The 13076-nt window shown below is 54.4% G+C and overlaps 1 protein-coding gene across 5 annotated transcripts in view; it reads right to left on the minus strand.

Moving 5' to 3' along the window:
- The window catches only part of PTPRN2 (protein tyrosine phosphatase receptor type N2), an 805581-nt gene that overhangs the window by 432180 nt on the left and 360325 nt on the right, over positions 1–13076 (minus strand). For all 5 annotated transcript variants that reach the window (XM_043590047.1, XM_043590044.1, XM_043590046.1 and 2 more), the window contains one exon: positions 214–293. In XM_043590047.1, coding sequence (XP_043445982.1) covers positions 214–293 — 80 coding nt within the window. The remainder of the gene's footprint in view (positions 1–213; positions 294–13076) is intronic.

Consider the following 13076-nt stretch of genomic DNA (forward strand, 5'->3'; position numbering starts at 1 on the left):
ACTTGCTCTGTCCACGCGGGGGCCACCGCAGACACCAGGCCCTTGCTCCCCTGGGCGCCAGGCTCTTTGTCTCAGACCGAGCGGTGTGGTCCTCATCCTGCACCTGCAGCCCAGCCCGCCGCGCAGCGGTGATGAGGCGCGGTGCCGACCGACCCTGTCGTCCCTGGGCCGGGCGAGCGTATGCCCACGTGCGTCGTGTCGAGACAGCCTTACCTGCGGCCTGCGCGACATCTCCCGTCGTCAGGTTCTGGACACTGGCGCTCAGTCTGAAGGTCACCGCTGGGCCCACAACACTGCAAGAGACCAGGAAGAAGGAGCTCAGAACCGCTCTGCACGGCGTGTCGCTTCTCCGCCAGCTACGCGGGAAACACGGACACGCTGACGACACACACGCATCGAAGCCACTGCTGTTCCACGCGCGACCTCCGCCAGGCTCCGGGTTTCTCGACGCCGTGCCTCTTTGTCCCCATATTCCAGGAATTCTGTCGACAGGCTTTGCTTTTCTAACCCATACACGGCAGCGCTCTTATAAAAAATTCAAATCAACCACAACCAACCAACAAGAACAAGCAGATATTCTTGCGAGGGAAGAAGAAAAATTGTTATGGAAACAGATTTTAGTATTTGGCTCCCACAGGAGTGGTAGGAATCAAACGCAGAAAGGAAAGAGGCTGGTATTTTTAAATTTCTCTTGACAGGAACCGTTTAAAAAACTTATCAAAGTCATTAAGAACTATTTAGTATAAAAATAACTAGCAGGGAATTGCCAGACAGGAATGATTAAAATTTTCAAAGCTTTTTAAATACTGTGTTGAACATCAGTTTCAAAAATATATCCCATTTTAAATAATTTTATTCGTCTGAAGGGGAGAGGGAAGAAGAAGGGAGGGCCTTAGGAAACGGGAGGGGGAGAAGAGGAGGGAGGAGGGGGGAGGGGAGGAGGGAGGAGGGGTTGGGTCCCTTTCACCAGAACCCGTGTCCTAGCTCCTCAGGCTCCTGGCCTCAGGTGTCCAGACCCCTCCCGGAAAACAGCATCCCCCCATCTCTTATCCGTCTGGTGAATGAGGGTGTGAGGTGCAGGGCCGGTCCCACAGAGAGGAAGGCGCCGTGCAGGCTGCAGGGAGGTGGGTGCTCCCCTCCCCGCCCCAGCACGGACGCCGCTGTGCCCGGCAGGGGCTCGCAGGGCCGCAGAGGCGTCAGGGTGCAGCTGGAGAGCTGTCCTTCCTGCTGATCACCAGAGGCTCCTGCCACCGTCCACAGATGGGCTCTCACGTTGCAGTGTCCTCCCTCGGTGCGGGGGCCGGACCACGGAACCTCCTCCGTGTGCGTGGGTTCGACGACCAAAATAACACCTCGAAGAGCAAAACCACTCGTCTGCCACTGCTAGGTCTCTACTGTGTGTGCGGGACTTTGCACATCCAGTCCCGCCCCAGTGCCGGGGCGCCGGAAACTGCGGGTGCCAGGCCTTCAACAGCCCCTCCAGCTGGTAAGTCACATCTCTCCGGATGCTTCCTCCAGCTGCCAGTCCCACCTTCTCCACCACCTCTGTCAGTGTCGCGACAGTCATTTTTAAAGGTGCTGAAAACGGGGACACGAGGAAAACCACGAAGAGTCAGAATAGAGTAACGAGGCCGTGCTCAACGAGAGCCACGTGAAGGTTATCAGGACACCCTCAAAACGGGCAGCGAACCGCCGTAAGAAAACCTGCCCCCGCTCGGCGTCTCATCTCTGGCCCCCCTGCCTTCCGTGCTCATCCGTCCAGAGGCGAGCGGCTGCTTCTGGGTCTCGCGTGGTCTCGACCAGGTCTGCTCTGAGCTCGTGCGTTCTTGTGGATTCAGACATGACCCCCACTCGGGACACCGCGGTCCCACTTCTGTCCTGCTCCTCACAGGAGTGCCCGGCTCACCTCTCGCGGGCAGCCCGCGGTGTCCGGCCCATAAAGCAGCACAGGAGCCTCGGCACCCCCTCAAGCCCAAGGAGACCCTCGAATCAGCCCCAGCTTTGTGAAGCAGCCGTGGCCCAGCCCGTGGACTTTCTCTTCGATTTCTTCGTGCAAGAAATGTCTACACGGTCACAAAACTCTGCTGAGACTCCCCGAAAACGCCACCATGTCTGTCTTTCCTGCTTGGTTCCCACCGCCAGTGGTTAGAGCCCTGACCCCAGTCACGGGCTGCATCCTGGCCCGACGTGCCCCCAGGGAGCCGTCCTTAGGAGCATGTGTCGCCCACCCTCCAGACCCGCTCTCTCCACACACACAGTCTAAGGCCCAGTCTAAGGCTCCCGGGCCTGTATCTGAAGCTGCCCGGCCAGATCCCAGCGACAGCCGTCTCCCCAGCACGGTGAGCTCGAGCCTCTTCCCCTGCTCAGAGTCCCTTCTGGCCTGACCGCCCCCCGCCCCATCCACACTCTGACCCACGGCAGACCCCTCTCCCAGATCCGCCGGCAGGTGCAGAGCCTCCTGGCACTGAGCACGTTAGCTGTCTCGTAGGACATTTGCAGCTTCCCAAACGGCTAGCTCTCTGGGGGCACGTGGAGCGTCCCTGCCAGGGCCTCACACACGTGGTGGATGTGACAGAGTCACAGCTGTGACCGAGTCGTGACCGAGTGCAGCTGTCTTCTCCATTGAGAGAAGGTCCTTATCCACATGAATAGGCCCCACCTGCCATCAAAAGGGCACTAATAACAGGTCTTCACACCGGGACCTGAGGGTTCTGTGTCGTTTCTATGACATTCCCCGTCTAATCTAAACGCCCGAGAATTCCTAGGCGGAAGAATTCCCTAGACCCAAATCCTCCCTCAGGTGCAGAGAATTTCCTCTGAAGATCCCCTGGGCTTTCCCGGTTCCTGGCTCACCCACGTGGTGGAGGAGAGTGCATTCACCTGCCCCCCATTCCCTGGGGGCCGGCAGGAGGGGCAGGGAGCTGTGGGTGGCAGCGCGGCCAGCAAGGGACGCAGCTGACACCTGGGAACGCGCCTGGAACTCGGGAAGCACTCGGAGCGTCGGCTTCTCAGAACCCAGGCTGGTGAGGCGGCACGGCCACCAGGCCTGTCCTCTCTCTGGGGTCTCTCGGGAAGGAAGGAAACCCGAGTTTGCAGAGGACATTCAGGGAGGGTCAGCGGTCCAACCCGGGCCACGACAGGGACTCAGACCTGCTCTTCCCCAGTACCTGCCCCGACGTGCGGCAATGTGGAAGTCTCTACACCAAGCTCCCACCCACAAGTCTACAACGTCCCCTCCGCTCGGCCTGCAACCTCCTCGGCCTCAGTGCGCCCAGCTGTAAAGTGGGGAGGCGGGCTCTGGCCCAGAGGCTCCGGCTTTCCCGGAGTAGCTGCCGTGGGCAGCCAGTGCCCGACGACCAGTGCTGCACGGCGGCCCGGATACGAGGAAGGGAAAGGGGGGCAGGTGTGTGGGGCTGAGCGGAGACCGGCCTCGTCCCCAGATGTTTCGCACACATGCCCACCGCACTCAGAGACCCTGCTGCCCCTTGGCCAAGCACCACCATGTCCTGCCGGTTCGGGGCACCGAGCCGTGCCGGGAGCACACGGACGCTCACTGAGCCTCCCACCAGGGGCTTCGGAAGTAAGAAGCACTGTGAGCACGAGAGCTGGACGCAGGGGCTGGGTTTCGCCGCGAACCCGCCATCAGAGAGCGTCAGATCCCCAAACCAAACGAGGACTTATCTGACAACTCTTTGCAGCAACGCCCGAAGCGGCGACCGAACCCACCACGGCAGAAGCACAGGGATCACCACAAAACGCTGATTCTCTCAGGGGTCAACCTGTGATTCATTTCCTTCCCCTCTTCTACTTCGTGATCCCTGGGATGTAATATTAATCGGTTGCCTTGACTTGCAATAAACTGGTGCTTCTGAGCCCAGGGCTGTTTGCAAACAGTGGGTGGACACAAACGGCTTCATCCGAGAGCCCTGACGGCTTTCTCCCTTCCAGACCCCAGGGGCATGCAATCTGAAGGCCCAGGGGAAGCAGAGGCTGACAAGAAAAAGAGGGATTGTTGTGTTGGGAAAGAATTTAAAATATCAGCTAGAGGGATACACTCGATGCGGCATCAGGAAACGGCCAGGAGCTCCCCGCCGCCCGCCCCGCCCTGCTGGGTCTCCTCCAGTCTCGGGAAGCAGTATGTGCGGGAGGCGCCCCACTGGCAGGGTGTGCCTAGACCCTGCCCTATGGTCTGCCAGGGCTCCAGCGGCCCTCAGGAAGGGGCTGTGGTCACCAGCCGGGACTTCTGTTCCTATGTGGACAGCTGGAGATTGAGGCCAGCAAGACTGTCCTGAGGCATTCTCCTAATCTCACGCATCAGCTCCTCAGTCCTAACTCAGGGGCAGTCTTTCTCCCAGGCCTGGAGCAGTAAAGGTTCACCCCGAAGGCCCGACACAGCCGTCCTCAGAAACTGCCTGTAAGGCTGGCCCCGGGTTGCAGCGGGGAACTCGGCCAGCAGCAGGATTCCCAACATCCACACTCGATCGGCAGGATCTCCCTGCGCCCAAACAGTTCAGGATAAGTAGGGTGTGAGCAGGTTATGGGGTGGGAGTGAGGTGCCAGGAGCTGCTACTGTCTTCTAGGACCATGTGGCCTGGGCTGTTCTTACCCCTTCTTTAGCTCTGCTTCTTCAAATACTTGGGGAAAACAGCCCCATATGCATAATGCTGGCACAGAAGGGGGAATTTCTGTGTTTAATCAGAAAATAAAAAATAAAACAGATGCCTAGAGCCTTGCAAAACAAGCCTTTTTTTTAGAAAGTCACTTATTAATAAATAGTGAGAGTTTCTCACACAGAACAAAATATTCCAACTCTATTGATACAAAAAAATTGGTGTTTAGATCAGGAAGAAATCATTGAAACAGATGCAAAGAAAGACGAACATGAAGTTATAAGGGAAGACCTATGTTTTACTACAAAACAGAGAAACTAATTCTGTTCTTTGACTTTCAGACTCTCCTTCAGATTCAACCAGTAACCGTTGGAAACACACTACGGTACATTCCTGCTATCTGCGGAGTTATGTCTTATACGGTCAACACAAGTGCGGATTTAAGGCACACCAAAGCAGGGCTCCTGGGGAAGCAGAGGGCTGGGCTCTGCCCAGACTCTGGTCCCATTTTCCCAGCCAGTCAGTGTACGTGACACCTTGTTTCACGTGTGCTTCCGTTTAAAGACACCTCATTGATAGACTTATTGCTTCTTTAACATTGAATTCACCGCCTACCACGCTGTAACTCATGCCTGAACTGGGCTTTTCTAATACAGCATTTTCTCTAAGGCACAGCCCAGCCTTCTTGCACATAAGAACACGATGCACTACACTTGGGGGCTGTTCCAAACAGTGAAATCACCAACAAAAAGCACAAAGATGTAGAAAATGTAGCGCTGGACAGTGAACCGGACACGTGTTTGCGATATGAGCCGAAGTAAGAATGCAGGTGTCTCCTTGTTCAACCCCAGCTGGGAACGTACTGGTGAGAAACTCAAAACTTTCACCCCTCTGCAACAAGTCTTCGAGCGACCACACAGCGCTATATTGATTTTGGGGTTTCGGGTACGTTTGCAAATATTGAACCACAAATAGGATCTACGGTGCTTCCTAGTGTGTGCTAAGCACGTTCACACACGTCAGTGACCTTATTGTTTTTATCACATTTTACAATTTAACACCGTAGACTTTAAGGGGCTTATGACCCAGCTGTGTACCTGTCCTTCCTTGCTATGTGACATCAGCACACGACTCCCTTTCACCTGCAAGGGACAATGGTGTGCATCTGGGGAGGGTGTCTGGCTGGCCGAGTGGCACAGGACCTCCCCCTTAACTGACCCCATCATCCTCCGCCCCCACCCATCAAGAGTGGTCTGCTGCTCCTCCAGCCTCTTCCGTGAGGTCCACACTCGCAGGCTTTCGTGGGCTCACAGTGCTTCTGCACGCCATGCCGCCCCCGACCCAGGCAGTCATCCCCTGTCTGGAACAACATGGTGGAGACGAGGGGCAAGATCAGCCACTTCTCTGCCGACCCCACGGCTCTAGCATGGCGAGCTCACGGCCACGGAGTCGCTACGGGCAGACTGGTCACACACGGCACACCCGACCTACCATGAGGTGCTCTGCTGACGGCACGCATCACACGAGTCCACTTTCCTGCAGGGCCACGGACTTCCCGAGGGTCAAATTCACTTACTGCGAGAGGGGACAGCTCTTTATGGTGGAAGAAATGCCGACAGGTGGAGCCCGCCTGCCAGACACAAACCCTTCCGACTCGAGGGAGAGAGAGTCTTCACGGTCTCAGCCCAGAGAACCCCGGGGGGCATGTGCGTCTGGTGCAAGGCTCCAGCGGCCCCTCCTGGAGACCATATCAGGAGAACAAGACCGCACATTATTGTTAGGAGTCAGGCTGGGAAGAATAGGTAAAGATACCTCCCCGAGATCCAGCAGCACTCACTGAGTTAGAACTCCCTTCAACCAACTTAAGCAAACGGTGTGCGTGCACGCAGGTGAAGGGTGCGTCAGCCCTGCCGTTCTAGCTGGCGGTCTCCGTCGTAGACACAAGTGGTCTTGAGCTCTAAATTCAGTGTTTCCACTCGATGCTTCCTAGTGGCTATAACCTGGTCAATATGTGACACGCTCATGTATCTACAACATATGATTACACAACATTGAGAACTATATATCGATTAGAATATTGATAATTACTCACTTTCTTTTACACGGTCACAGAACATGCTAACAAGCAACAGAAGTAGCTTCTAGCACTTTAATACTGACATATTGCTGTTTTTCCAGAATTCCCCATCCTATCATTTAAGGCTGATGAAACAAACAAAACCCCCATTAACCCGAGTGTTAGGGGTGAGAGTTACATGGTCTTTTCTTTAAATGAGGACTCTTTAGAAGTCCCTTTTCCCCCTATTTTTATCACTGAAGACACTTAACAAGAATCTAATGCTCTGTCTTTATACTATCGAGATGCTGACATATGAATCTTCTTAATAACCGTGAGTCACCAGGTGAGGCTTCTACGTGTTAATTTCCACCGCACAACAGTCAAATCTTATGAGTTATGAGACACTGGACTCAGCCTGAGCCCAGACCCACTCAGGTGAGAATGGGGAAGGCAGGAGATTCCCGGTGAGACCTTATTTTTCTTGTGAGTTAACACTGTGTCCAAAATGTGGAACACAAAAATTCCTGTCAGTCGAGGGTTCCACTTTGTTTACTTAATTTGGCTGTTGTTTCTCCTCTATAATAACAGGCTACACGTGACACAGGATTATTTGTACCAGGTCTAACAGAGAGACAACAAACTTGACTACAGTTTTCCTTATTAACGCTGGCTAAACGGCCCTTAACTCTGTACTTAGAGATAAACCTCAGGAACTAGATCCCCTTGACTTTGGGGGGATAAAAAGAAGATCACAATATCTAATTAAAATGTTTCTTACCAGCATATTCTGCCTTGGCTTAATGCACTGGCCTATGCTTTGTCTATTTGATCCTGGATTTGGGGTAAAACCTGTAACATGGATAGATGGGATAGAGGGAGGGAGGGCAGCGGGAGGGGTGGTGGGGGATGGAGAATGCATGACAGACGATGGCGGATGGGTGGCCTTCACCAGCGTCCTTTCCTGGCTACAGGGCCCAGAACCACGTTGCTCACACTTTCTTTCCCTCACACTGGTACTGACCCTGAGTTGCTTCTGGGGGTCACCAGGTTCGTCCTCGTCTTTTTCGTCAGCTGTCCCTAACTCCACGGTTTGGTAGGGGACTGATCCAAGCCATGAACAGCAAACCAACGAAAAACGAGTTCATGTCTGGCTGTTACAGAATCATCTTTGCAGGCCTCATTCCATCCATGTCAAATTACAAAATTCTAGAATTCCATGAAATAGCAAAATAATGCACACATATATTCCTAAAGCAGACTTTCCATTACCACACTTTCTGCACAATTGTATATTCCTGCCTCCCAAACATCAGGCAATAGCTTTCCAAAATATCTAAATGGAGGGTTCACAAAAGAGAAAGGACTGAGAGAATCAATTCTGATTTGTTTGACGAAACACAGACTTACAAAATTACCGCACGATAACTTAACACAAGCCTTCATCGAAACATAATACGGATGATGCTTTATCTTCTTAAAGGGTTGGGCAATTGCTTTACTACAGGTTGTCTCCCATTCGCAATTACCGTGTGATTACGTACAGATTGGGAATTCCTTCTGTCACTAGGGAATGCCTTACCTGGCACTCTTTTCTTCCCATGGAGTATTTGGAAGAAAACAGATTAATCCACACTTATGTTTTGCCTTTGGACTTTTAAAGCATTTGCTTGATTTTTACTTGCTAGAACAATGTATTGTTTTCCGGCCACAACTGAGAGGTGACGTGTTTGGTCCCAAGAAACCTGCGATACGCCCACAGCGGTGCCCGCACGGCCGGGTGCCCATCTGACCGGAGAGCACGCATCCAACACGTCTGCAGGGCCACGGGCTCCGGGGACATATCTTCCAAGGCAGCTGGACTCCCACAGTGCGTGAGGATTAATGATTTTCACAATCAAATAAATAACTGAATTATTAGTGTCAAACATTTAGAAACAAAAGCAGCACCTGAAAACTTGGACTCAAGTTTTCTCGTGGGGGAGGAGCAGAGAGAGAGGGAGACAGAGAATCCCAAGCAGGCTGCGCACTGCCAGCACAAAGCCTGAGGCGGGGCTCCAATCCAGGAACTACAAGATCATGACCTGAGCCGAAGTCAGACACCTAACCGGCTGAGCCCCCCCGGCACCCACTAAGGCTTCTACTTGAAGCCACTGGCTGTCGAGTGCTGCAGCAAAGCCGGGCAGGAGCCTCCCTCCTGGGAAACGGGGGTTCCCAGCCTGCCGGGCCCCTCGGCAGGGGCGTCCCCTGGCACCGAGGCTCACTGTTCTGTGTCTCGGTTTGTTTCTGTTTCTCTGGACACCCGGGCTGCGGGATGCCCGGCCTGCACACATATTCCGGTTTGTAACCCACGACGTGACACAACACTCGGGGCCGGTTTCCACGCAGGAACGAGTCTCTGTGTTCCCGGTTGGGGCCACTTCGTATGCTTCTCCTGTCCTTCCTTGTGGTGTCAGTTCCCATGGGTGAGAGGGGCAGGACTCCTGGCAGACGTTAAAGCCTTCCCGTTGGGACGGGGCCTGAGGAAAGCGTCCTGACCTGCCCACTCCGTAGTCGTGAGGATGCACGCGTACTCGCAGCGTCTCTGACTCCGGAGAGAGAGGCGGGTGAGTGAAAATGAGCTCTACTTTGTTCTCCTGAGAAAAATGAGAAGAAGCTGAGCAGAGAATTCTAGCTTTGGCAGCACAGGCAATAAATAAAATTTCTATTTTACCACGGTGTTTCGTTTTATTTCAGTGTAACTTTTTTCACGTGTTCACATATTTCTTGGTTTAAACAACATTTCATTTTCATAGTCTACGATATATGGAGCGCCACCCTCTACGGAGTGCTGAGTGTCTGCACACACTTAGCACTCAACCCTCCACAGCTCTCGTGCAGGCGCCATGATGCCCATCCTACAGTTGAGCAAACAGGCGAGGCGAGCTTAAGCGGCTTGCCCAACACCTTAAGGCAGCGGAAAGACGGATACAAACTTAGGCCAGACTGACTGACTCGTTTTCAGTCAGTCAGTCCGTCACTGAGCAAATATTCAGCACCTGGTACGTGCCCAACACCATCCTAGGCTCTGAAGATGCGTCGCTGAGTGCTAGGCCCAGTCCCTGCCTTGAAGGACAGCAGCCTCCCGGGAGAAATGAAGACCCTCCTCTCCTGGATCAAGGGATTATTAGGAGGAAGCACAGTGTCTCTCTGAGCCCTAAATCCTGGGACGTCTAGTCCAACACACAACTATGCCACCCACCCAGCACGTCACACTCTGGGGGTTCGTGCAAGCCTGGGGAAAGGGTTATTCTTGGCAATCGGACCTATTCACAGCTAGCCGTTAGAGTAGCTCCGTAACAGCAACAAAAATACTAGCGGAACGGTACAGGCTAGCCAAGCCGAATGCTTACACAGCAGGCAGCGCCTAATGAGCTCTTGGCTCTGGGATGTCTCATAGGATCTCTGCAGAGATCCCATTAGCCTTAGAACCGGTTATGCAATTTCTGGGGGCCCAGCGCAGAAGGGAGATGCGGGGCCCCTGTTGAAGAATAACGTATGGCGACTTTAGGGACGGCAACAGAAGAGCATTGGAACCAAAGAGGGCCTCCTGAGAGCAGGGCCCACGTCACAGCCCACACCGTGTGCTGACCACCCACATTTTACAGGTAGGGAACCTGAGGTTTAGAAAGGCTACGTAACTTAACCTGTTCCTGAGCTGAGATGTCATTTCTCAACAGGAAAGGGCTCAACCAATACTTTAAATACAAACATCATCACCCAAAGCAGGGGGATTTACTTACCACGAGAAAGGGCCACCCTTCACTCAAGCGGACCCACTCCTCCCTCCCCACGGCCTCATCCTCGGTCTGAAGATAGGGCTGGGGCAGTCTCGTCATAGTGTGACACACCCTTGAACCCACAGTGTAGCTGTCTCTAGCCCCTCGGTCAGACCTCGGCCATCTGCAAGGTGCACACAGAGCACGGCCAGTGCCCCTGTCCCAGTTAGACAGGACCCTGAACGTTAGGCCCTTCCTTCTCTGCCCCTCTAAGGTGGCGTCAGTGAGGAAATCCTGGACTCAGGTGGAGGAAGGTGACAGCATCCACCTGTGACCACCAGAGCGTGTGGGCAGTGGACACAGTAAGTAGAGGTGCGGCCACCACGTACGGGAGGCTCCATACGGTTCCGGGTTTTATTGCTGGAGGCTCTCGGCTGTGAGTGACGTTGTTGACCCCAAACATAATTTTTATCACTGTTAATTTGCAGTGCCCCAGCACCTCCCCAGATTATCCATGGCTTTGTCATCACTTGGGCTACAGGCCAAAGGGGCCAACCCAGCGAGCTGAAGGCCACTCTGACCCTTTCTCCAACTTCCTCTTTAATGTCTTCATAGACCAGAGAGACAAGACAGGAGCCAAATAAACACAATTCTGCCCCAGGAAAGGGACCTTCCATGGATTCTCGCACCCGTGGAGGGAGGCGTGGGAGCGGGTGGGGGTGCGAGGCATGGGAAGGAGGGATGAAGTAGGCCTCAGCATCACTGGGACTCACAGGATCGACCCGCTGGGCATCCCCCGGCCCTGTACAAGGAGACCCTAATGAAAAGTGTCAGTGTGCTGAGTTCCCACCGCTGCACCTCCAGGAACGGTCTCGAAAACAAGAGCACTGTATTTTCATCAATTCAGTAAATCACACAGATGGGAAACTAAACTGCTTCTTGCATCAGGAGAACACAGGAAGATTGATCACAGAATTAGGCTGGCCTCCCGCAGTGCCCGGGGCTGATCTGAGCCTTCTCGGGGCTGATCCAAAGCTCAGGACGAGCGCCGACAGCAGCCCCCACTGACTACGGAGTCTCCTTTGTATGGCGGGTCCCACGGCACCGCCCACCTGACGGTGCTGGAGGAGGCAGCCCGTGCATCAATCAGCACCACGGTGGACAGCCGTGATTAGATTATAAAATCATGACTGTGGCCGTCGTGTGTCTGCTGGCATAATTACATCAGCATGCTAATGCCGTTTTAATGGTCTCTAATGATGTAATAAGAAATAATGGAATTTATTTGACAGCTACATAACCATTAAGAAAACATATTAAGTACAACTGGTACTTCCATAAAAACGTAGACAGTCTCTGAAAGCGCCAGCTTGCGCGGCGGCCCCTCTTCCTCTCCTGGAACAAGGAACAGTCGTGGGCACACAGCAGCCCCCTTCCAAGGCCTCCACTGTGCTGGGTCAGGTATGCACCCCTCGGGAGGAGCGAAGTTCACAGCACACACACAGTAAGTAAAGATCCAGAGGTGTGGCACAGACGTGAGCCAGCCAGATGGGGGGCTGCAGAGAAGGCTCTGGCACCAGGAGGCCCAGCGTGAGATTTGAAACATGAGCCCTATAAAGAGCAGGGAAGACTGGGCATCTCCAGCCATAGGGAACGACCCACTTGACGGCCACGGACCGGATTCCCAAGGGCGTAAAGAGAAGGTGGTGGTGGTGTCAGATGTGGCTCATAGGACACAGGAAGCCCACCCCCCAGTTTTCCCAGCAAGGAAGAGACTGTAGCAAAAGACATTTAGGAAAGATTTGATCTGGCCACCAGCTTGGCCAGAAGGTGCTCCCTGGAAACGCCTCCGTGCCCCCAGCCTCCTCCAACACGAAAGGGCTTCGTGTGGGAAGGTCTGAGACCTGAAGTCAGGAGCAGACCCAAGGTACAGGCCTGGGACAGAGGGACTGCAGCCAGCGTCCAGCAGATGTCTGCACAGGACACCCCCCATCAGATGTCCTCCCACCAGATGCCCCCCCTCCACGCACACCCCCCCCCATAGCAGATGCCCCTCCAGTCCTGACATGCCCCCCACAGGACACCCTCTCCAGACAACCCCCAACTGGACACCCCCTCCAGACAACCCCCCTAGCAGATGCCCCTCCAGTCCTGACATCCCCCCCACAGGAAACCCCCTCCAGACACCCCCCCACTGGACACCCCCTCCAGACACCCCCCCACCAGACACCCCCCCCCAGCAGATGCCCCTCCAGTCCTGACATGCCCCCCACAGGAACTCCCCCCCACGAGACACACCCCCACCGGACACCCCCCCCAGCAGACGTCCCTCTGGTCCTGACACCCCTTCCCCCAGAAGCCCCTCCAGTCCCCAAGTCTGCCTGGCCTAGCCCTGGCCCTGGCCCTGCTGCAGCTGCTCTGAGAGTCTCTTAGAAGCCGACCACCTTGCTGAGAATGTGGAGAAATCTAGGTGGCAGGTGGGCAATGTAGAAACAGGGGACATGGTATCCAGACTCTGCCCAGGGCTAAACATGCTTCTGGACCTTGGAAACCCGTGTCATGTTCTCTCCAGGAGGGGACTTCAAACCGTAGCTGCCTATGGACGTCATGGAGACGTCATCAGCAGCTGCTTTGTGTAAAAGGCTCAGTCCC

The sequence above is a fragment of the Prionailurus bengalensis genome, chromosome A2, assembly GCF_016509475.1.
Source record: "Prionailurus bengalensis isolate Pbe53 chromosome A2, Fcat_Pben_1.1_paternal_pri, whole genome shotgun sequence".
NCBI lineage: Eukaryota > Metazoa > Chordata > Mammalia > Carnivora > Felidae > Prionailurus > Prionailurus bengalensis.